Here is a 22,517-nt window from a genome sequence, read left to right on the forward strand (position 1 = left end):
CCAGGCTTCTGGCTGAGGAATCTATCAATGTAACTATGGTCTCCATCTTGAAAGAAAGATAACAAGAGAGGGAGGGTGAGAGGGAGGAAAGGAGGAAGGAAGGAAGAAGGAAGGAAGGAAGGAAGGAAGGAAGGAAGGAAGGAAGGAAGGAAGGAGAGGAGGAAGGAATGAAGGGAGGAAAGGAGGAGGGAGGGAGGGTGGGAACAGAGATTTTCATATGACTACAGTACATAATGGGGTTTTTTAAATATTCATAACAGGAGGTTATATAAAATAAAAAGCAGCATGACTATACAAAGGTAATTCTTTTTCCTCACTAAAATGTTTCAAATGAATCTTAATTCTCAACAAGGTTAACAATTTTATCAACTGACAACTGATTTTGAAACATAATCTTTGGGATGGAGCAAATTACATAAACAGAAATATATTAACATTACTTCTGAGTGCTAAGAACCTAAATTCCACATATTTCATCAGCTATATTATTAACCATCTGTGAAATTGTGGAAAATTCACTTAACTCCTCTGGGCCTCAGTTTCCTATCCTTGCAAAATACTGTTCAGTTTGAGTAGGACTCTGAAACTATCATGTTATTAATGAAAAAAATAAAAACAAAAAAGAAAACTATAACACATCTACATACTCAAGCTTTTGAGTTACTGCCCTTAAAATACTTTCAAAATAACATGTAATTAATACCAGATATTGAAGATAGCTCAGTCTCATCAGTTAGTCATATATGAATAAAATTACCTTAAAATCAACATACTATATTTCAAATGAAATCTTTCAGTGTGTACTCTGAGCAGAATGAGAGTCTAATCACAGGTTCACATATGAAATATTTGTCTCAAAATAATGCACTTGACAGTTACAGGTCTCGTCATTAAAATTCCTTTTATTTTTCCTCCAGTGAAATTTAAGTATTCCCAAAGTCCTGAATCAATGATTTCTTCTTAATTTTCCAACAGCTGTGATTTATCTTCTTTTGGTCTGTTCAGTAGAAAGTGAACTATCTGAAGTAGGACATCATCATTAAAACCTTTCACATTATTATCTTCGATGGTTTCATAAAGAGGTTTACTTTGTGTTCCCCAACATATATTTTTACGAGGGTTATTTTGGTCAGCTTGTGTAGTCAGTGCCAAAGTATTTAACTGGTAGCAGAAAAAGGAAAAGTATTTTCCATCTGTGATCACTCCCTGAGAGACAAAAGGTCGAGTAACATCTGCTTCACTCCAGAATCCTATAGAAAAAAGTTACACTGAAATTTACACATAGAATATATTTTACCAAAACAAAATATACACATTAAAGGGATCAAAAATACCACCTGAAACCTAGATATTTTATCTACCAAATTCCTGAAGATCTTGAAGTCTTCCTCATCTTCTCCATTCTAACCCTATATTCTATTTCTGCATAAAAAATTATTTCCTCCCTTCTAACATCCCCAAACTCAGGACACATTCTCAACAACTTGGGCCTTCAACAGCTTTCAACCTTAACTCACTTCACCTAAAAAAAGCAGCAAGCTCGATCTATGCCAATGTCCCCTGTATCTGGTACTAACCACGTGCATCATTACTGACTTCAAATAGGTTCCCATGTTCCCAGCACCAGCAGCACCTGCCATCCAGTAACCATTACAGCCCTTTACTTCAACCAAACCTAAAAAACATACCTTCAGACATTCTAAGGACTTCAATCATGTCCTTAGACAAATTCTATATCTTCCCTTACATATTTCAAATTTGGTTTTATGAGGTGCCGTCATTTTGTCTTGTGTATCTTGTGTCATAAAGTTCCAGGAGGCCTTTGAAGCCTTTACTACTCAAATTTGCTGGCTGCTTCTTGTTCTAGACTGACTGGTTTTAGTACTTAGTGCCAGGACCAAGCAGTAGTATTATTTCTTCATACATAGCTTCTATCAGCCTTAATGAAGATAGCCAATGAATAATATTGTTAGTTTTGTAATTAATGACAGGAAAAAAGAAGCACTTTATCTTTAATGCATAAACAGTGCCACTCTAATCTATCTTTGAGAAAGATTCCTCTGTTTCTGCTTCTGTCCAATCCTATTCTCATTCTATCCATTTAAGTCAACAATTGTGAGTAAAAAATTACAATAAATTATACATATTTACATATCTATCTATTTATATAGATATATCTATATAGATGTATATATATATATAGATATATAGATATATCTATATAGATGTATAGATATATATAGATACATAGATAGATATCTATATCTATCTATATATATAGATAGATATGGAAAAAAGTGAGCTTGGAAATAATTAAATCAGTATTAAAATTCCTCCTGGGAACTCATATAGGATTAATCTGGTTGGTTACATATTACAGTTTATCACTTCGGGTTTTGTAATAAAGCCCATGCTTCACATTGGGCTCTCAAAGTCCTAAGTGATATGGTTGCTGGCTTCCTCTATCTCTTCCTCCATCATCCTCCCCCTCCCTTTCTTCATTGTTCTTTAAATACTTCAACTCTGTTCCTACCTCAGAGACTTTTAGTTGTATTCCTTTTGCCTGAAAGTGTCTTTCCCCCAAGTTTATGCTTAGGCAGCTCCTCAACAGTCAGGTCTTTGTTCAAATGTCATTTTTTGGAGACCTCTCCTGAATTACTCCATTTAAATAGATTCTGTTCCATATCCCATCTGCACCCCATAAATCATTCTATCCCTTATGTAGTACTTTTCCTCCATAGTATTACCACTAGCTAAAAGTATTACATGTTTATTATCCTTTACTCTTCTCACTATAGGCTCCTGGACAGCAAGATCTGCCCACCTCAATTCAACACTGTTATCTCCAAGGCCAACGGTGCTTGGTTCATAAAAACCATGCATTCACTATTTACTGAATGAATAAACACCCTCTTAATCCACCACATCCTGGATATAGCCCTTAAAGATATTACATAGGATAGTCGTAATTTAATCTGAAATTTAATCCACCAAAGCACTTTCCTTTTCCGGCTTCAGAAAGCTGCTATCATCTACAAAGTTGACTTGGTTGGTTATAGTTATTCACATGCTTGAGAACATCAGAATAAAATTCATTCATACAAAACTGGTCAAAGTGAAAGATCAAAATAACTATCTAAATGCCACTTGCCAACTGCAAATGTTAAATATTTAATTATGAATTTTAAAACAACTGTATTTTGTCGAAACTGCAAAATCGCAACCAAAGTTTTCAACGTGGTAAGATTCAACCTACATCTTAACCCAAAGAAAACAATTTAAACCGGTAAATTCTTAAAATGTCACAGAAATCTTCCAAGAACGGCAATGGCATAAAATTAGTTTTACCTTGATACATAGCTTGTGCTCCAGTCCAAGCAAAAAGGCTTGCGATAGCATTGGCTCTAAAAACAACTTCTATCTGATCAGCACAGTTTTGTTTCAAAAGCCTTTCCCTTTTTAATTTGTCAGGTAACAGATGAAACTGGGTATGACCATAACAGTATGGATCTGCTGTCTTTGAGCCTGAAGAGCAAAATAAAAACATTTCATTTTTTTTTTAATTTTTTTTTAAATGTTTATTTATTTTTGAAGAAGGGAGAGAGCATGAGAGGGGGAAGAGCAGAGAGAGAGGGAGACACAGAATCAGAAACAGGCTCCAGGCTCTGAGCTGTCAACGCAGAGCCCGACGCGGGGCTTGAACTCACGAACTGCGAGATCATGACCTGAGCTGAAGTCAGATGTTTCAACAACTGAGCCACCCAGGCGCCCCAAAATAAAAACATTTCAGATGAAATGTACATGTGAACATCTGCAACATGTCGTTAGTCTTTGCTTCAAACCCACCCTTCTCCTCTACACATCATGTGATCACTATTCAAAATACACAGTTGGGAACGTTTATTATTTATTTCATGGATTATAATAAAGTTAAACTTCACGTGAAAGTACAATCTGCTAGCTATCATCAAGCCCACTATGACACAGGGTAAGTCAAGAGAATGTATGTAAAATTTATTTAAAAGTTTCCTTTATCATTTTAATGTAATAACTACATACTTTGTTCTTATTTTAAAAAAATGACTTTTATACTATATTTCCAAATAGGGAAAAGAATAGCCAATATTTCATAAAATGCTGATATTCTTGAGTTTAGTAGTAGTCTTTTCAACCAACAGTTCCCATAATTCACTCTAAGACCATAATGACCCAGTGGGAGCAGGTCTGGAAGACTAGTATAAAGCTGGTTTCTTAAAACCATCAAATCGACTAGGAATTAATAGACAAAAAGACAGCAAAAGTACAAGCTGCACAAGGACAGATATCAGGCCTTATTAACTTTTATATTCTTAATGGTTATCACAGTGTGTGGTACTAACAGAAGGCTTTTATAAAAAAAAAAGAAAAGAAAAACAATCACTGCCTTAAGTCTGATTCTATACCGGTTTACTTTTGAAAAAATACAAATTACTTTTTTTACACAATAAATCAACAAAGCCTAATACATGTAGCCATTTTTTAAAGTACTGCTAACTAAGTAGAAACAAGTAAAATTTTAAATGGTGAGCTGAAAGAATATTTTCTTTTCAATTTTCATGCATATTGCAACAACCTGAGATTATGGATTATACTGCTTGTAAACTATGTGAAACCTCTTGGTCATCAAGAATTATGTAAATTTGCACGGGATCCTTTGGACACATTGATGGCACAATATTTCAAAAGGGAACCTTACCAGGGCGCCTGGGTGGCTCAGTCGGTTGAGCGTCCGGCTTTGGCTCAGGTCACGATCTCACAGCTCGTGAGTTCAAGCCCCGTGTCAGGCTCTGTGCTGACAGCTCAGAGCCTGGAGCCTGCTTCAGATTCTCTGTCTCCCTCGCTCTCTGCCCCAACCCACTCTCATTCTGTCTCTGTCTCTCTCAAAAATAAATAAACATTAAAAAAAGAAAAATTAAAAAAAAAAGGGGGGGGGCGCCTGGGTGGCGCAGTCGGTTAAGCGTCCGACTTCAGCCAGGTCACGATCTCGCCCTCCGTGAGTTCGAGCCCCGTGTCGGGCTCTGGGCTGATGGCTCAGAGCCTGGAGCCTGTTTCCGATTCTGTGTCTCCCTCTCTCTCTGCCCCTCCCCCGTTCATGCTCTGTCTCTCTCTGTTCCAAAAATAAATAAACTTTGAAAAAAAAAAAAAAAAAAAAAAAAGGGGGAACTTACCAATAAATATGGTATTTTCATATTGTCGTTTGAATAATGGAAGTTTGTCTGGCTTACAATTCATCACAGGGATTTCGACAGGTACAGAATAATCCAGTGGCACAAACTTAAAGGAAAGTCATAAGTGAATTCACAGAAACACTAGTATGTACACATTTTACTCACATTCCTAATAGATTTAAAAATCTTAAAATGAGGTTTTTTTTTTTTTTTTTTTTTTTTTTTTTACAAAATGATTTGGTAACACCACCAAGTGGGCCAAATCCAGCCAGCCACCTACTTGACAAAGTTTTACTGCAACATAGTCACACACATTCATTAACATATGGTCCATAGCTGCTTTTACAGTATAAGAACTAAGATGAATAGTTGCAACACAGACTTATGGCCCCCAAAGCCTAAAATATTTACTGTCTGGACCTTTACCAAAAAAATGTGCCAACTTCTGATACAGACGCAAAGACAACATTCAAAATATACTTATTTTCTCCAAAAGAACTGTAATATGTAAAATGACCAGCTTATAATTATAAAAATGCCTTGATTGATGATCAGGCAGTGTAATCTATTATAAATTACAATCATAAACTATTTTCAATTGTTTCTATTTTTATAGTAAGAAAAAGTATGGTCTTGAAAACTGATGCCTTAATCTTATGATTATTTGACCTTTAAGGACTAGACATTCCATAACAGGTTAAAAAGCTAAAAAAGAATTTCAGATGAGATGTACTTGCAAGAAACTCAAAAGGGACCCATCCAAAACTTTTTATCCTACTAAGCCCATTACCTAGGCTGCCTACGACATTTCCTCACCAGATGTCAGTAGATATATAATGCAACAAATCCTTACCTCTGGGAGTTGTTTGGACATTCGAATCTGGTTGTGTGGTTTATCATTTATTTGGTATCGCAGAGCATCAACTCGACCTTTCCGATGACCACTAGGAATAATTTCTTCACCACGCAACCAGTAAAAGTGAACTGGGCGTTTACAATCTATCAAAAGATATTCAAGATATTCTTATCTTGTCATTTAGACAAATTTGGTTATTATTAAAATACCAGCAATACAGAACTCAAGAATAATTGTGTAAGTTAAAAATATATCAAAAATTACTCTGATGTAAGATAGAGTCTGGCTTATAGGATGATTTAACTTCAATGATCAGGACTTACGCTCAAACACTTAATGTCTACTTGTGCGATGCATCACACACTAAACACTGTAATGAAAGAGGTTTCTCAGTTAAGAATAAACAACGAAAGTAAGACCAACAGGAATATCACTCATGAAAAATAGTAAGTTTTTTTAGTAGTCAGAGCTGTCTTAAGAATTACTAATTCAAGGGTCGCCTGGGTGGCTCAGTCGGGTAAGCATCCGACTTCGCTTCAGGTCATGATTTCACAGCTCAGCTCATGGTTCCAGCCCCATATCGGGCTCTTTGCTGACAGCTCAGAGCCTGGAGCTGGCTTGGGATTCTGTGTCTCCCTCTCTCTAGGCTCTTCCCCCACTCACGCTCTGCCTCTCTCTCAAAAATAAGTAAATGTTAAAAAAAAAATTTATATAAAAATTAAATTAAAAAAATTACTAATTCCATCTTCACAGTAACTCTCAAAGGTATGTATGGTTGTCATCACCTCCATTTTATAGAAGAGGAATTTGGGTCTTGACGAAGTCAAGCAAGTTTCCCTAGGCCAACAATTAGGAGTCAAAATCGGTGAGGCTTCGCTCAAGACCACTTCTTTCCCAACTGCGAGCGAAGTAAAGTATCACGCACGCTACAAAACTCAGCTGAACACACATCTACACTTACAATAATAACATTAATCCAACAGGTATTTATTAAGACACCTACTAGGCGGTAGATATAAAATAAACAGGACGTCAGAAACACTGACTTTTAAAACTATCCATTAATTATTTTTCAAGTCTGCACTAAGCAGTTCATAAAAGTTGCTGACTGTTTCCTGGGAGCCCAAAATGGCTAGGTTTGAATCCTTAATTCCAATCTACCAGCTAGAGGCTCTCGACGAGGTTCATTTTACCTTTTTGTACCTCAGGCTGTTTTTGCCCCATTTATAAAACAATGCTACCTGCCATAAACGGTTATTGTGAGGATTAAATTGGTTGGCACATATAAAATTTAGAACCGGGCCTGGTACACAGTAAGTACTTAGTAAATGTCAGGTATTTTAATCCCTATCACCCTATCACCTTTAATGTCCACAATTCTATGAGGAAGTGAATTGACATAAAGTCACGGGACGTTTTGGTGGAAGAGCCAAAAGCCAACTCCAGGTCTGTCCCCCCTCCAAGAGCCCCTTTTCCTAACCAACACTGCTCTTCCGTTTGGCTGGATCTTCACAAAGCAGAGCCAAGGACTGGAGGCGTGCAAGGTTGTACAGCTAGTAGGTGGCAGCACCGGCCCGAGAACCCACCCAGTCTCCAGACTGCTAGTTCAGTACTATTAAACCTGGTGGCACCCAGCAAGGCGCGAAAGGACTAGGGGAAAAAAAAAATGACAACGCAGAGAGAAAGACATGAACAGCCCCCACCACCCTCGCCCGACGTGGCGGCCCCAAGGCTCACCGAGGGCGGCGGTGGCCAGAGCAGGGTTGTGTGCGCTGAGCAGGCCCACGAGGGCTGCCACCAGCTGATCCAGGAAGGGCGAGGCGACGGCCTCGCGGTCCTGGTAGAGGGGCGCGCGCCGCTTGCGCCGTAGGTAGAAGTGCTCCTGCAGGAGGCAGTCACATGCGGCGGCGCGCAGGGCCTCCAGGTCCAGAGTGGGCGATGGCTCGGCGGGCTCGGCGGGCGGCGGCGGCGGCAGTCCCGACAGGAACACTGTCTTGGTGAAGCCCTGATACCAGCGGTCAGCGTTCAGGGCGAAGGTCTGCGGATAAACCACGTACTTCATGAACTGCATCTTGGTGAGGATTCGCAGCTTCTCGTCCACCGACTCGGCCGCGTGCACCGTCGCCTGCCACCGCTCCACTCGCCGCTGCCGTGCCGCCTTGCTTTTGGCAGTCAGAGAGGCCACAATCGGCGGGTAGCGCGCGACGGGGGCCGCCGCGACAACTGCGCCGGTCACTTCTGGAGCCGCGACAGCGGCCTCGGCCGCAGTGTGCAATGACAGCCGCGACCCGCGGAGGGCTAGCCTGCAACACCTGGCCGCCGCCATCTTTGCTCGGGGTTTGCGACCCAGAGGTTAATTTCAGCAAATGTCCCTGCCCTCTTTGCCGTAAGGACCAATGGAAAGCGGAATTTGAGAAGGAGGCCGATTCTCAGAGGGCCTGAGGTACGTTGCGTCATTCATTTCTTAGCCAATCATATCACTCCTCCAACTTAGTTTCCAGTGTCCAGCAGTGTTTGTAGACCGAAGGCAGAACTTGTGTGCCAGTAGGTTTTCCACCGGCCTGGCTGGGAAGAGCGAGACTTTTAAGAAGGAATTGCCGCCACCTAGGTTGCTCTTCCCACCACGGCACAAACCTCCTGCAGGAAACCATTTAGGAACGTTCTGCACCGTAACCTCTAGCCCTTGGTTACATTTACTAGTCTGCATTGTGTGTGGCACATCCACCTCTCTGCTGTTTTAGTTCTTAGGGTTGAAATTTGTTAAAAATATTGTTCTAAAATGTTTTATTGATAATACGTTATTTTTTAAACAATGCAAGCAGCACTTATAAATGACTATTACTAGCCTTTGAGAAAATAATTCCATGTCTCTGTATGCTAATTGATATATAGATAATTGGCTTAATTTGTTTTAATTCCCCTGATTTTTCAAAACGGGGAATATACTTTTACTTGGCTTTAGCTGGAAAAAAAAAAAAAAAGGAAGGAAATAATAAAAAAAACACTAAGGAGTTATGTTCAAATTTTGCTTTGTGTTAAAACTCATTATTTCAACATGAGTTGATTCCTACTAATCTGTGAGCTCCTTGAAGAAAGGAACTTTTATTTTTTTAATCCTCAGCAATCAATCAATACCTGTGCATAGTAGATCATCACTAAATACCAGCTGAAAATGTCACCTAAATCACTAAAAAGTTTAGCTTATTTCAGGCAATCTAGTTTGTGGACTCACTCTCCATTACAACTAGGAACTGGAATCATCTTTGTTTGCATTTATTGCAATAATTCTTGAGGGTATTGAAAACCAAACATTTTGTTGCTAAAAGGAAGTTATGACTTATGTATACCTTTGCATAAGAAGTGATGGTACAACTTAACTATGAAGTTGCAGGTCTATTAAACTGACATTTAGAAACACATACTTTAAATTCATTACAATAATATCTTCTGTGAGAAGTTGCTAGCAGAATTCTCAAATATCTTGACATTAATATACCAAAAGGGGGACATAAGAGAGTTAAGATCTTTAAGCTTTTTTCAGTATTCAAAAGGTAAAAGCGACATGTTCAGTATTACCCAAAGTGACCCTTCTTTGTGTGAAGAAATCATATATATATTTTTAGAGAATATATCATAGAAATCCTAGCTCAACAGTTCTAGGTATTTTCGTACTATTCCAACATAGATTTTAGGATTAGAAATCAGAACTAGAGACCAATTAACACTGTAAGACAGAACAGTATTTTCAGAAATTGCTTTTATACTTTTTTGGTCTGTGAATCAAAATAATTTTAATTATCCAATATTTGCTGATTGTCAACATTACGAACCAAGGAGGGAGGCTCTGGGAAAGGAAAGAGCATGCTTACTGAAGGCTGGGGCAGGACCACATAAGTATAAACAAAAGAGCATACTAGTGAGAAAGAATCCAGTCAGGACCATTTGGAAAGAAGTAGGCTTTCTTTCCAGTATGATCCAAAGTTCTTATATTACACACAAAGAAAGAGATATAAAGGGCAAGTCATACAGCGTGGTAGGGGCAGTATCGGGACTAAAATCCAGGTTATCTGCCTCTCTGTCAGTTGTATTTAATGAATAATTATTTAATGCATTTTATGTGGTAGGCAGTGTACAAAGTGCTTGGGATACTCAGTGAACCAAACAGACAAAAGCTTGTAGTCTAACAGAAGGAAACACACGATACAATATAAAAAATGAGTAAATGATATGATTTGTTAAAAGGAAGTAAACGTTATGGAATAAAAAAACAGAGCAGGGGAAGTAAGGCTCATCAATGCAGTCTGCAGGGAGAGGGTTTGCAATTTAAAGTATGTAGTCAAGAGTAATGCTCATGGAAAAGAAAACACTGGAGTGAAAGCCTGAGGGAAGTGAAGGAATGATTCATGCTAATATCCAGGGAAATAGGATTCCAGCAGGACGCTGAGATAGAAACATACCTGGTGGGTTCAAGAACCAGGAAGGAGGCCAGTGAGACTGAAGGAAATGACACATGTGGAGAGTAGAAGGAAATGGTATTAGAAGTTGAACCAGAACTTATAGGTTCCCAGAGGCAATTCCTAGGATTATTAAGACTCTTCATAGTCGGGGAGGAGTGGGAAGCCATTGGAAATTTCTACTCAGAGGGAGGTCCTCGTGTGTCTTAGGTTTTAAAAGAATTACTCCATGTATTAGGTAGCTTGTGTGATTTAACAACAAAAATGTATTTTGTCCTAGTTCTAAAGGCTGCAAGTCTGAGATCAGGGTAACAGTATGATTGGGCTCTGGTGAGAGCTCTCTTCTGGCTTCAGGACAGCTGCTTTGCAGTGTCCTCACATGGCAGAGACAGACTAAGCTTGCTGGTGTCCTTTATCATAAGGAGAGAAGCCTGTCAGATTAGTGTCCTAATTGTATGACCCCGTTTAACCTTAATTACTTCCCTAAAGGCTCTACCTCCAAATACAGTCACATTGGGGGTTACAGCCTAAACATATGAATTTTAGAAGGCCACAACTCAGTCTAGAACACTATGGCTGATTGGGAAATAAAGATTGTGGAGGGTCAAATTTGGAAGCAGTGAAACCATTAGAAGACAATTTGGCATATTTTTGATTCTGGCTAGAAGCAACAATAGCAGTAAAGAAGGTGAGTGGTTACAGAGTCTGAACCGAATGTAGGTATGAGAAAGTCGCCCAGTCAGATACGAGAAGGTCTATGGACAAGAGATGCATTTTTCCTTTAGTCTCTCATATTTTTCTGGGGTGGATGTTGGAGAGTGAGTTGATTTGGGGAAGGAAATAGGAGAATTTGTGAAACGTGAATTTATCTATTTATATGTGTTTATATAATTGAGACTCTTCTGGGGCGCTTGGGTGGCTCAGTCCTTTGGGCGTCCAATTTCAGCTCAGGTCATGATCTCGTGGTTTGTGGGTTCGGTCCCCATGTCAGACTCTGTGCTGACAGCTCAGAGCCTGGAGCCTGCTTCAGATTCTATGTCTTCCTCTCTCTCTCTCTGCCCTCCCCCACTTGCACTCTGTCTCTCTCTCTCAAAAATAAATAAACACTAACAAAATTTAATTGACATTCTCCTGGAAGAAAATGGATATTAATATCTTCCGTAGTAAGGTTACCACTGGTCTTCAATTTAAATATTATAGTCAAAAGCTATGACATTCACCAAGGATTTTTGAGCCCTCTCTACTTGATTCATTCAATAAATATTTATCAAGTGACTTATTATATGCCAGCATATATGTGTTCTAGGTACACAGGTTATGGCAGTGAAATAACGGCTTTCATGGAGCTCACATGCTAGTGGATAAAATCATCTAACCAAAGAATCAAATATACGTGTCTATGTTAGATGGTGATAGGAGGTAATAGGAAAAATACAGCAGGGAAGGAGACCAAATAGTATAGGGTTGAGCGGAGTGATTTCAATAGACAGGGCAGAGAAGCTCCTCTTCCCTGCGCCCCCCCCCCCCCCCCTGGAAGGATAGGGCCACGTGCACATCCAGAGGACAAATCTGAGAAAGGGCAAAAGCCACAGTATACCTAGAAAGTGGGAAGAATAGCGTGGAGGCCAGTGGGCTAACATGGAATGGGATGTTGCCATTTTGTCAGTGACAGCCAGTATCTTACTCAGAAACAGGTTCTGATGAGTTGGGTGATATTTATAATCACAGTTTCTCCCCCCTGTCGTGGTTGGGCATCAGAACAGTTCTGCTGATGTTTGGGTGAGACAAAAGCCGCCTAGTTGATTGTAATCCTTAGCCGAGCTTCTTAGGTCTACAACTGAGGATGTGGGAAGGAAGTGGCAACAGGATGTTTTCTATGTGCAGATATGGATGGGAGTGACAGCTGGTCCTTTTGAGCTGTTTCCTTCACATATATTTCTTACCTGGTTGCATATGTAACACATTTACACAAAACTGAAAATATAAAGTATTACTAGGGGAGGGTGTGTGTGTGTGTGTGTGTGTGTATGTGTGTGTGCACGCGGGTGTGAAGTATTTTTGATGGTTGGTTTAGAATCCACAGGAAGGAAGCTAAGTATCTACATCTTATGCCAGGTACCATATTAGATATTTCATATGTGTCATCTCCCGTAATCTCACAGTCGTGCTCCAAAGGGAATATTATTTTTCTTCTGGTTTATTTGCAAAATCATGGAACTCTTGCTCAGAACAAAGAATAGCTAAAACGATTTTGAAAAAGAAGAATAAAGTGGGAGGATCAGGCTACTTGACTTTTTTTTTTTTTTTAAACTTTTTTTTTCAACGTTTATTTATTTTTGGGACAGAGAGAGACAGAGCATGAACGGGGGAGGGGCAGAGAGAGAGGGAGACACAGAATCAGAAACAGGCTCCAGGCTCCAAGCCATCAGCCCAGAGCCCGACGCGGGGCTCGAACTCACGGACCGCGAGATCCTGACCTGGCTGAAGTCGGACGCTTAACCGACTGCGCCACCCAGGCGCCCCTCAGGCTACTTGACTTTAAGGCTCTCAAGATCATCGTCAGTGGAAGAAAGATAGCCTTTTCAGCAAATGGTGTTGAACTAGACATCAACAGGTCAAAACCAAAACAAAGTAAGAAAAAAAAAAAAAAACATCTGACCTCTTACATCTTTTGGAAAAATTAAAGTGGATCAAAACTTAAACATAAAATTATTAGAAAAAAATAACTTGCAAAGTACCCTCTTAAGAACTTGCAAAGTATAAGTTTGTATTTATCATTCTTGGTGGCGGTGCTGGTGGCATTGGGGGTAGGTAAGCAGTACACATGTAAATAGGGGTGTAACTCTTGTTTTGACAAAGTATATATGTTGGCCATTTTCATAACTGAAAATTTCAACTACAAAAATAACTACCCGTGAGAACACGTCTGTGATTTTCACTCCTCAAGATAAGTTTGATTAACAAGTAGATAGCATTTCAGACTTACAAGAAACTGCTAATTCAGGATTCTCCAACCTCTTGGTTAGCTTCTTTTATTGGTATTCTTTTGATCAGAACTTGCTACTTTTCAGCATGTTTACATTATTTATAATCAATGTTTTACAAAGGTAAATCAGAGCCACTGGAGGGGTTTAGTGTCCCCCTTAAAATTAATTTTTCTTAAATGATACATGGCCAAGCTAACCAATGCAGAGTCCAAAGAATGTGCAGTAAAATTCTCTGTTCCTTCCTCATTCCCAGTCCCTCCTTTTCCTTCTCCAGAGGCAATTACTGTCAACAGCCTTCTGTACATTCTTCTAAAGAATGACATTCCTGCATAAGAATACCTATGTACATATACACATACTCAGAAGTCCTGTGAGATGCTGTTTATTCTTGTTACTGACTGCCTATTCAAGCCTGCTCTGAAAAGCTATTTCTTTCCTGCATCTTGGAAAAAATTTAGGGCAAGTTCTATTATTTTTCTAATTGATCTTAGATAAGTCCTCCAGTTGCTTCTAGGCACAAAAATATCTTAGTCCTATAATTACATGCTCAGTTCAGTGCAATAAGAAACAGAAAAAAAAAAAATGCTGTCAACTTTATTTAAAGTTCTGTCTTCTCTCCGCCCTTTTCCCAGTCAGCCTAGGCTGTCTGCTTGCTGTAGGAGGAGGGCAGGCTTGCCACAGGCTTCCTCTGTTTCCCCACAGCAGCTTCTCACCCAGCTCAATAGGCTGCCAAGTTGTGAATCAGGCACCAGTCCACTATCCTCCCAAACTCTAGAAGACCAGTACTAAGCTCCTCCAAAGGGTCCCATTAGAAGGTCATTTTCTAGCTAAGTTGAAGGTAAGGGCATCACCTTTTCTGCCCTCTCAATGACGACGTTGGGGAGACAGATTCTTGGTGTACCCTATCAGTCTCTCCTGTCTTTTGGGATGGGGGAAGGGGTTAAAAACACAAAATTATGTTCTATAAACTTCTTTGCAATTCCTGCATGGGTAGACTGGCAATTTACCTAAAGTGGAACTAGCTGGTACCTCATGTTTTGGGGCTTTACCTGAAAATAAGACAGCAATAATTATATATACACATATATAGATATATAATATTATTATATATACATATATGCATATATGCCATATTATATATTATCGTGTATACATGTGTGTATATTATATATACATATCTAGTATATATGCTACAGTATATATATTAAAGTATATATTATACGTATAATGTTATGTATGTGTACATATAGAGAGAAATTGAGACAGAGATGGGGTGAGGGAGAGAGAGAGAGACAGAGAGATACCCTCTTTTTTTTAATATGAAATGTATTGTCAAATTGGTTTCCATACAACACCCAGTGCTCATCCCAACAGGTGCCACCTTCAGTTTATTCTCAGTTATGCCCTCTTTTTTGAAAGCATTTTTCATATATAATTAAGGACTCAAATATTCTCATTATAAGTTTTGAGTTTTACATTCTAATACAAGCATTGGTCACCCACTGGAATGTATGGTCATTTTATAAGGACAAAAACATTTGATTAATCAAATCACCCATTTCCTCATCTTTTGCCTTACTAAGAAAGTCCCTGGGGAAAGCAATCTTTCCAGAACACAAAGGCAAGCTTCACAAGTAGAGGCTCTTTGCCCCCCCACCCCAACTCTTTTTTTTTTTCTCTTCCTGAAATGAAGACGCAGGAAGACATAAACCATCAAGACAAAAGCCCCATCCTAAGAGTGGATAAGAAGCAGAAAAATAGGTGCTCCTGGGACATTCATATCATCTTTAAGTCATACACTAGTCCAGACGCATGCTTCCAGCCTTTTTGTTATGGGAGGGGGAAAAAATGAACAATAAGCACAGGTTTATTGCTATGCTATAGATATGTTTATCTGCAATCTGTTTTCTTTTACTCTTGGCTTCAGAGCAGCAGACCTGATCACTGCCTCCCACAAAGCTCATAAAACTATAAATATTTTATATTGATGCTTATATAGAGAGAAAACATATGAATTTTTCTGTTTGAGGAGGATTTATTTTAAATAAAAAGAGAATTAATCTCATACATACCACGAACAGTCCTCTAGGGCAATAGATAAAAATATAACTCACTTTTTTCCGTAGCTGCATTATAGTCATGCTATGCATTTACCATAATTTATTTAGGCAATCTCTTGGAAGAACATTCAGGTTAATTCAATTTTTTAAATTTCTTTCTTTCCTTTTTTACATTATAAGCAGTAAGGTAATAAATATTTTTAAGTACTGATGCTTTTATTTTTGTGGGCTAGACTCTGAAGAGTGGAGTTTCTGGGACACAAATAATATGCATTTTTTAAAAAAATTTTTTAATGTTTATTTATTTTTGACAGAGAAAGAGAGAGAGAGAGACAGAGCATGAGCGGGGGAGGGGCAGAGAGAGAGGGAGACACATAATCGGAAGCAGGCTCCAGGCTCTGAGCTGTCAGCACAGAGCCCGACGCGGGGCTTGAACTCACAGACCACGAGATCATGACCTGAGCCGAAGTCGGACGCTCAAGCGACTGAGCCACCCAGGCGCCCCGCATTTTTATATTTAGACATATTACCTACCATTATGTTCCCATCCTGGTCATAAATGCACATTTTCTCACATTCTCACCATATTTGCCAAAGTATATGAAATGTCACCATTCTTGATCATACCTCCATATAGATATTATCTCCCATAATGTAAATTCCATGAGAGCCAGAATCTTGTCTTTGTCACAGCTATCTCCCTAGCACCAGGAGAATATAGATTTCCACAGTAGGCAACTAAGAAGAGATCTTAACTTTAGGTATATCCTTTTTAAACACATATATATACCCAAAGAATAATAATATAATTACTTTTCAATATTCATGTGCCATATAGATTATTATCTTCCCTACAACCAGCTAGGAGAAGAAATCTAGGAATAGAATGTATTTACGACTTATTTGGTGGCAGCAAAGTAAGAAAGATGGAGGTCTGGTTGGGAGAATATAGCAGGAACTTCTGATTCTTTTGGTGGTCACGTGAATATGCTGTGCTCCTCAGCAGAGACAGGACTAAAAGGGGAGAAAAAGAGTTAAGTGGGGCAAACATGTGGAGCCAGTAATAAGGTATCTCAGTCACCTCCAGTGCAAACCTTAAGGGGTGCAAAAAACTCAGTAATCAACATAAATAATAATTTAATGAAACATCTTTAAAAATCAAAATCAATATCAAAAAGTCCATGATGAACAAACTATGAACATTTTTTTAAAACGGCAGGATCAGGAGAAGCACTGATATAGTCACAATCTACTCAGAGTCAAGAAGTGAGCCTCGACAAGCATGCATATGATGCTTTCTTAAATGTGAAATGGTGAGTTTCCCTTCATCCTTTTCTCTATCTGCCGGTTGTTTCTGGTCCTCGCTCCCCACCAAGAACTTTTTAGGAGGATACCAATGAAATTAAATATACTTTTTTTCTTATATACAGGGCTAGATTTTAATATTGCTTAGTATCTCACCAAACTGATTATACCCTAAGCATAAGGCTACATATTTTCCTATTTCTTTGTCATTGAAATGTGAACATGTCTGCAATATAAAGTTTCTGAAATGCAAACGTATATTTCAAATGTTCTTTCAACTTACACAACACAGTGTTCCTTAGGCACATGGCAGTAATCTGTTATATTTGGAACATATGGCTGCATTTGATACATCAAGTGTCTTTTACAAGTGAAGTCATCATCCCAGTTTTATGGAAACTTGTCTGCAATATGACACAGGGGAAAGACCATGATTTTCCTCTCATTATTCATTACATTTTTTTTCAAATTCACATCAATATAAGTGGGTCTAAAAATTAATTTTTCCTAAAATAACTCAAGTAGTTACAATAATCTTAAACAACTTATTATAAGCAGTTATCAAAGTATGGTATTCACAGTGGGAAAATTAATTGTTACCGCCTTTTGGGAGAGTACTTTGGTGATACAGTTGAGCCTCCTGAAACGCCCATTACTACTAACCCTGAGGAAATTACTCATAATTCAAAGAGAGTGACTCAGTATAATTTGAGTGCTGCCCACTCCCAGGAAAAAGTTGAGCTTTGCCCAAGTCGGGGCCAGAGGCTGACCTTTCACTGCACCATTACCATCACTGTCACCACCCCCTACGCGATCTAAGTCCCTGCTGTCTTATCAGGGATGTTTGAAGATCCCAGAACCACTGAACCACATATGGGATCAGTCCTCTGTCTAGGACTGCTTGTCTGTGCATCCTTCCACCCAGCTTCCTGGTCCTCCACCAAGAACACTTTTCCCTCCCCTTTCCAATTAGTGCGCCCTCTGCCCTGTCGACTGTCTTCTTTCTTGCATTTGTGTCTCCACTTTGCCTCTTTCTCTCCTTCCTCTAGGCTCTGTTTTATATAGTCATGCATGAGAAGGAAAATAGCCCTGAACACATGGTCTTTACTTCAGGTTACAGGAATTCAATCACTGTTTACCTTGCAGTGACATCTGAGGTAGAAAAAATGGTCTCAGGGTAAAAGTGAAAGAGGGTAAGAGGGAAAGACATAAAGAATAACTTGCTTGGCACTTTGCAATATAATGTTTGTTATTTGTCATAGGAAATTTGTGATCGTAAACAGTAAACATTTGTAATAGCAAATAGCATACTTACACACAATTATCTAATAACAAGGGATTGTTTAGATAAGGTGTCATACATTTAAATTAAAAAATACTATGAAACCAATAAAATAAAATTTATAAAACAATAAAATGCTGGGGCACCTGGGTGGCTCAGTCGGTTAATGCCACCTTTGGCTCAGGTCATGATCCCATGATTTGTGAGTTTATGAGGTTGAGCCCTGTGTAGGGCTCTGTGCTGACAGCTCAGAGCCTGGAGCCTGCTTCAGATTCTCTTCTCCCTCTCTCTTTGCCCCTCCTCCGCTTGTGCTCTCCCTCTCTCTCAAAAAGAAATAAATAAACATTAAGAAATTTTAAAAAATAATAATAAAATGCTTTTGAAATAAAGACAAATTTTAAAACCAAGATTTCCAAGAAAACCTGCATAAACCGCATGATCTTATTAGCACACAAAGACACGTAGAAAAACCCAGGAAAGAAGTGCAATTAAAACGTTGACGAAGGTTGAAAGCAGGTGATGAAATTATTGGCATTTTTCTTCCCTGTAATTTCTAATTTATCTTTATTCTTTCTTTCTTTTACAAATCAGAACAAAATTTAACTTAGAAGAAGTTAAGAAAAAAAGTAAGATATTACCAGAATCTGAATAGATGCCTCAGATATCATTCCACCAGATGGCCAATTACTTGCTAAATATATCTGATCATGTAGTAAAATTCTAACCCAAAGTAGAATTCTGGGTTAGATTGTATTGACCTTCCATGTCAAAGTTTAATTGTCTGCTCACCCAAGTTCAAATTGGAGAGAATAAACTAGAAAATTCAAGGGCTAGAATTTGGAAGAAGCTATCAGAAGAAGTGGAGTCAAAACAGAGAATAACCTGAAAGAAGCCAGTGTGGAATCAGAACAAGTTAACAGTTACCCCAGAACAAGCTCACTTTTGGTTTAAGTGCAGGCTTAATGGCCTACAACTTGAACTGATAAAAACAAAACAAAACAGCAACAACAAGATGGCTTCCCAAGATGGCTTCCCAGAACCCAAGATGGCTTCTCCTTGCAGAGGCTTCCCAAGGAGACAGGTAGCAGGAAGAGGACCAAGGTAAAAGGCACAATGTCACATCCAGCCTGTGTGCACTCTACATCAATGGGAGAGTAAACAGAATCTTAGACTTGTGCCCACGAAGTGTCATTCTGAACTAGCGAGAAAGTAATGTCTTTGACAGAGGAGCTGCCTTTATAGCCACACCTCCATGGTTCCCTGAGCCCAGCAGTCATCAAAATATGAAATCTGTGATGTGGGTTGAAGCCTCTGGACCTGAGTTTATCCTTTATATTGTAATGGCCATATCTCTGTGTAGAGTCTTGTAGGCCATTATAAATTTCGTGTATGATGTTTGAGGCGATGGCCAACTAGGGCGGAACTATGAGCAGATAAATTATTCCATATGAGAAAGTTGCTGATGACAGCAAAGATTAAATATAAGGGGTCAGAATGGAGGCATAGGAAGTTTTAATAAAGCTATTGCAATGATCAAGAGAAAAATGATGAGAATCTGAACAAAGCTAGCTGAAGTAGTGGTGGAAAGAGCAATCTATAGGAGAGACATTTTGGGTGTATAATGAACGGAATTTGTATGAGGGAAATAAAGAAAATGAGAAATCTTCTGGAATAACTCTAAGGTAAACAATACAGATGGTGGCATCATTTTCCAAATGTTAAGAAAAAATGTTTGTGGGAAAAGATGATGAATCCAGTTTTGGATAGCTTCTAACCAACCATTTGCTATATGACAATGGAACTCAGGACAAAGGATGAGGCTAGAAATACAGATGTTGGGATCAATAAATATGTGGTAGGTTGAAACCATGAGCATCAGTGAGATTGCCTTAAGACATTATTGAGAATGAGAACAGAGTGGTTTGGAGACTTGATGGCTACCAATATTTTAGGGGTTGACAGATTAGAGAAACTTTGCCAAGGTAAAGGGAGAGAAACCTCTTCAGAGGGAGGGAGAAAGCCAGGAAAGAGAGGTTTGGTAGAAATCATACTAGGGAATCCCAAATAGTGTTGAACCCTGAAGAGAATTCAAATAAGAAACAGATCATTCCTATTGATTTGAGAACAAAGAAGGTATTACTGACACAAGTGAGAACACAATTATGGAGTAAACTGAAAACGATATTGCTGTGGGTTGTGTAGGCGAGGAGGTGGAATCCATGAGTTCTTTTAAAAAACTGTAATTTAAGATTGAATACATGCAAAATGATATTGGTAATATTTTTCTAAAATTTAAAGAATAAAACAAAATAAACAGGCAGGTACCCAGTGCTCAGTTCAGGAAGTAGAACATTACCAGCAGCTTTGAAGAATTCTCCTTCCACTGAGACCCCAATCTCATCCCTCTTTCTCCCCACCCCGAGGTAACCCCTATCCTGAATTTTGTGTTTGCAGTTCTTTTGTTTGTCTGTATAGTTTTATCTGAGTGGATATTCTTAAATATTTACTCTCTGAAGGTCAGCCCTGGACTGGTGCAGTGAACAACTGTTGTGACCATTCAAGGTAGTCCTAGTTGTATATTGTTCAGTTTTGATGTTTCGGAACTTTTTATAAATGGAGTCATGCTAAGTATTTTCATCTGTGATGAGTTTAGCCATTCAACTTTAGGTTTCTGAGACTTACCTATTTTGGATAGGTAATTGTAGTTTGCTTTTAGGTTATACAGAATTACCTTTATGGAAAGATTTCAATAGGGTAATCCTCCTGTTCAACATTTGCATTTTTCTCATTTTTGGGTATTTCAAATAATCCTCCTTGAATGTATCTTCCCTATGGTATATGCCAGAAGTGGAACAGTTGGGTCATCTTCAACTTTATTAGGGTGTCAAATATTTTTTCTAAGAAATTGTTTCCACTTACTAGAAATTTATCATCAGCAACACTTGATATTGTCAGAGTTAAACTTTTGCTCATTTGGTGTGTGTAAAATGATCCTTTTTGGTGTGGTTCTAATTTACATTTCCCTGACTACTGGTGAATTTGAACATGCTTTAATACATTTACTGGTCATTTATATTTCCTCTGTTCTGACATGCCTGTTCAGGACTTGTTCATCTTTTTTCAAATGATTTGTAAATGTGTTTTCCAGTTTATGACCCGACTTTTCACTTTCTTTATTGTATCATTTGATACATATAATTTCTTAACTTCAGGGTGGTCATATTTATGTTTTGCTCATTTTTAAATCTGTTTGAAGTGATACTTAGCAACCCTGCTGTTGTAGATATATTACCTGTTTTATTAATTTTTTCACATTTTAATCTTTAATTCATCTGGAATTGATTTTTGTAGATGGTGTGAGATAAGGGCCCATTTTTCATGTGTTTCCTTATGACTAATAAATCATTTCTTCCCATACTACAGGTAGCTGAGATCAATGGTAACATTCCTGTAATAGCTGCATTTCTGGATTTCCTGAAAGCAACTTTCCTGCCTCTAATTTCCTGCATTAACACATTCTGCTCTCAACAATCAGGCTGAACTCTGAGTGTTACAATATTGTTGAAGGAATAGTCAAATGTAGAAACTTGAATTTGCTAACAAATCTAGACGATTCTAAATGTTTTCCCAAGCAATGGAGTAAAAAAGACAGCTGGGGTTAGTACAGAAGGATATTGCAAATTTCAGAGGATGGGACATTGAGGTTTATAGGTTGAGTGATTAGAATAATCACAAATCAGATAGGAAGGATAGTATGTTCACATGTGCACACAAGAGCACACACATGTATGTACACAGAGCCAACCCTCAACATTCTCAAGTTTGGTTTTTGTACATTATTCAGCAAATATTAATATTTCTCAAATTGCCTCTTGTACAATGAAGTTGAACTTTTATGCATCAGAAAATAGTAGACTTCAATCTCTAGTTCAAATAGTAGATGGCAACGATCCTTAGAATTGGTAGCACTTAGAGATCTATGAGGATCAGTCTAGTTCATTCAGGATTTAAATCATTTGAGTTGTTGAGTTCATCTTTAAAATGGAAACAATCGCCTATCTACCTGATAATAGTGTTAGGTTTAAATAAGATGATGCTACTTCAGAGTGCTTCCAAGAGTGATAAGCATGTTGTGAATGTTCAATAAATTTTAGCTGCTGTTGTGATTATCTAGCGCTCTGTCATCTTTGGGATAGGGATCAGGGAGATGAACTAATCCACACATCCTAATGAGATAACAGACACTACTTTTCCTGAGCCTGCCCTCACCGCCTGATCCCCCAACACTCACACAATATCTATTTTCTGTTTGTGAGAAGTTTTCATTTATAACACCCCCAACACGTACCACTTGGGATCATAAAAT

At 38.5% G+C, this 22,517-nt stretch overlaps 1 protein-coding gene and 1 long non-coding RNA gene across 8 annotated transcripts in view; one reads left to right on the forward strand and one right to left on the reverse strand.

The window, feature by feature from the left end:
- Positions 1–882: 882 nt before the first annotated feature.
- MRPS30 (mitochondrial ribosomal protein S30) lies at positions 883–8,441 on the reverse strand. The gene is made up of 5 exons (XM_045438494.1): positions 7,801–8,441; positions 6,061–6,206; positions 5,208–5,313; positions 3,349–3,525; positions 883–1,250 (listed from the first exon to the last, which is right to left on the reverse strand). Exons 1-5 carry the CDS (start codon positions 8,387–8,389, stop codon positions 961–963), a joined length of 1,308 nt encoding a protein of 435 aa, XP_045294450.1. The 5' UTR covers positions 8,390–8,441; the 3' UTR covers positions 883–960.
- LOC123576921 overlaps positions 8,399–22,517 on the forward strand; it is a 78,868-nt gene continuing 64,749 nt past the window's right edge. For all 7 annotated transcript variants that reach the window (XR_006701631.1, XR_006701632.1, XR_006701633.1 and 4 more), the window contains exon 1: positions 8,399–8,506. This is a non-coding gene — a long non-coding RNA (uncharacterized LOC123576921). The remainder of the gene's footprint in view (positions 8,507–22,517) is intronic.

This window comes from Leopardus geoffroyi, chromosome A1, assembly GCF_018350155.1.
Source record: "Leopardus geoffroyi isolate Oge1 chromosome A1, O.geoffroyi_Oge1_pat1.0, whole genome shotgun sequence".
Lineage (NCBI taxonomy): Eukaryota > Metazoa > Chordata > Mammalia > Carnivora > Felidae > Leopardus > Leopardus geoffroyi.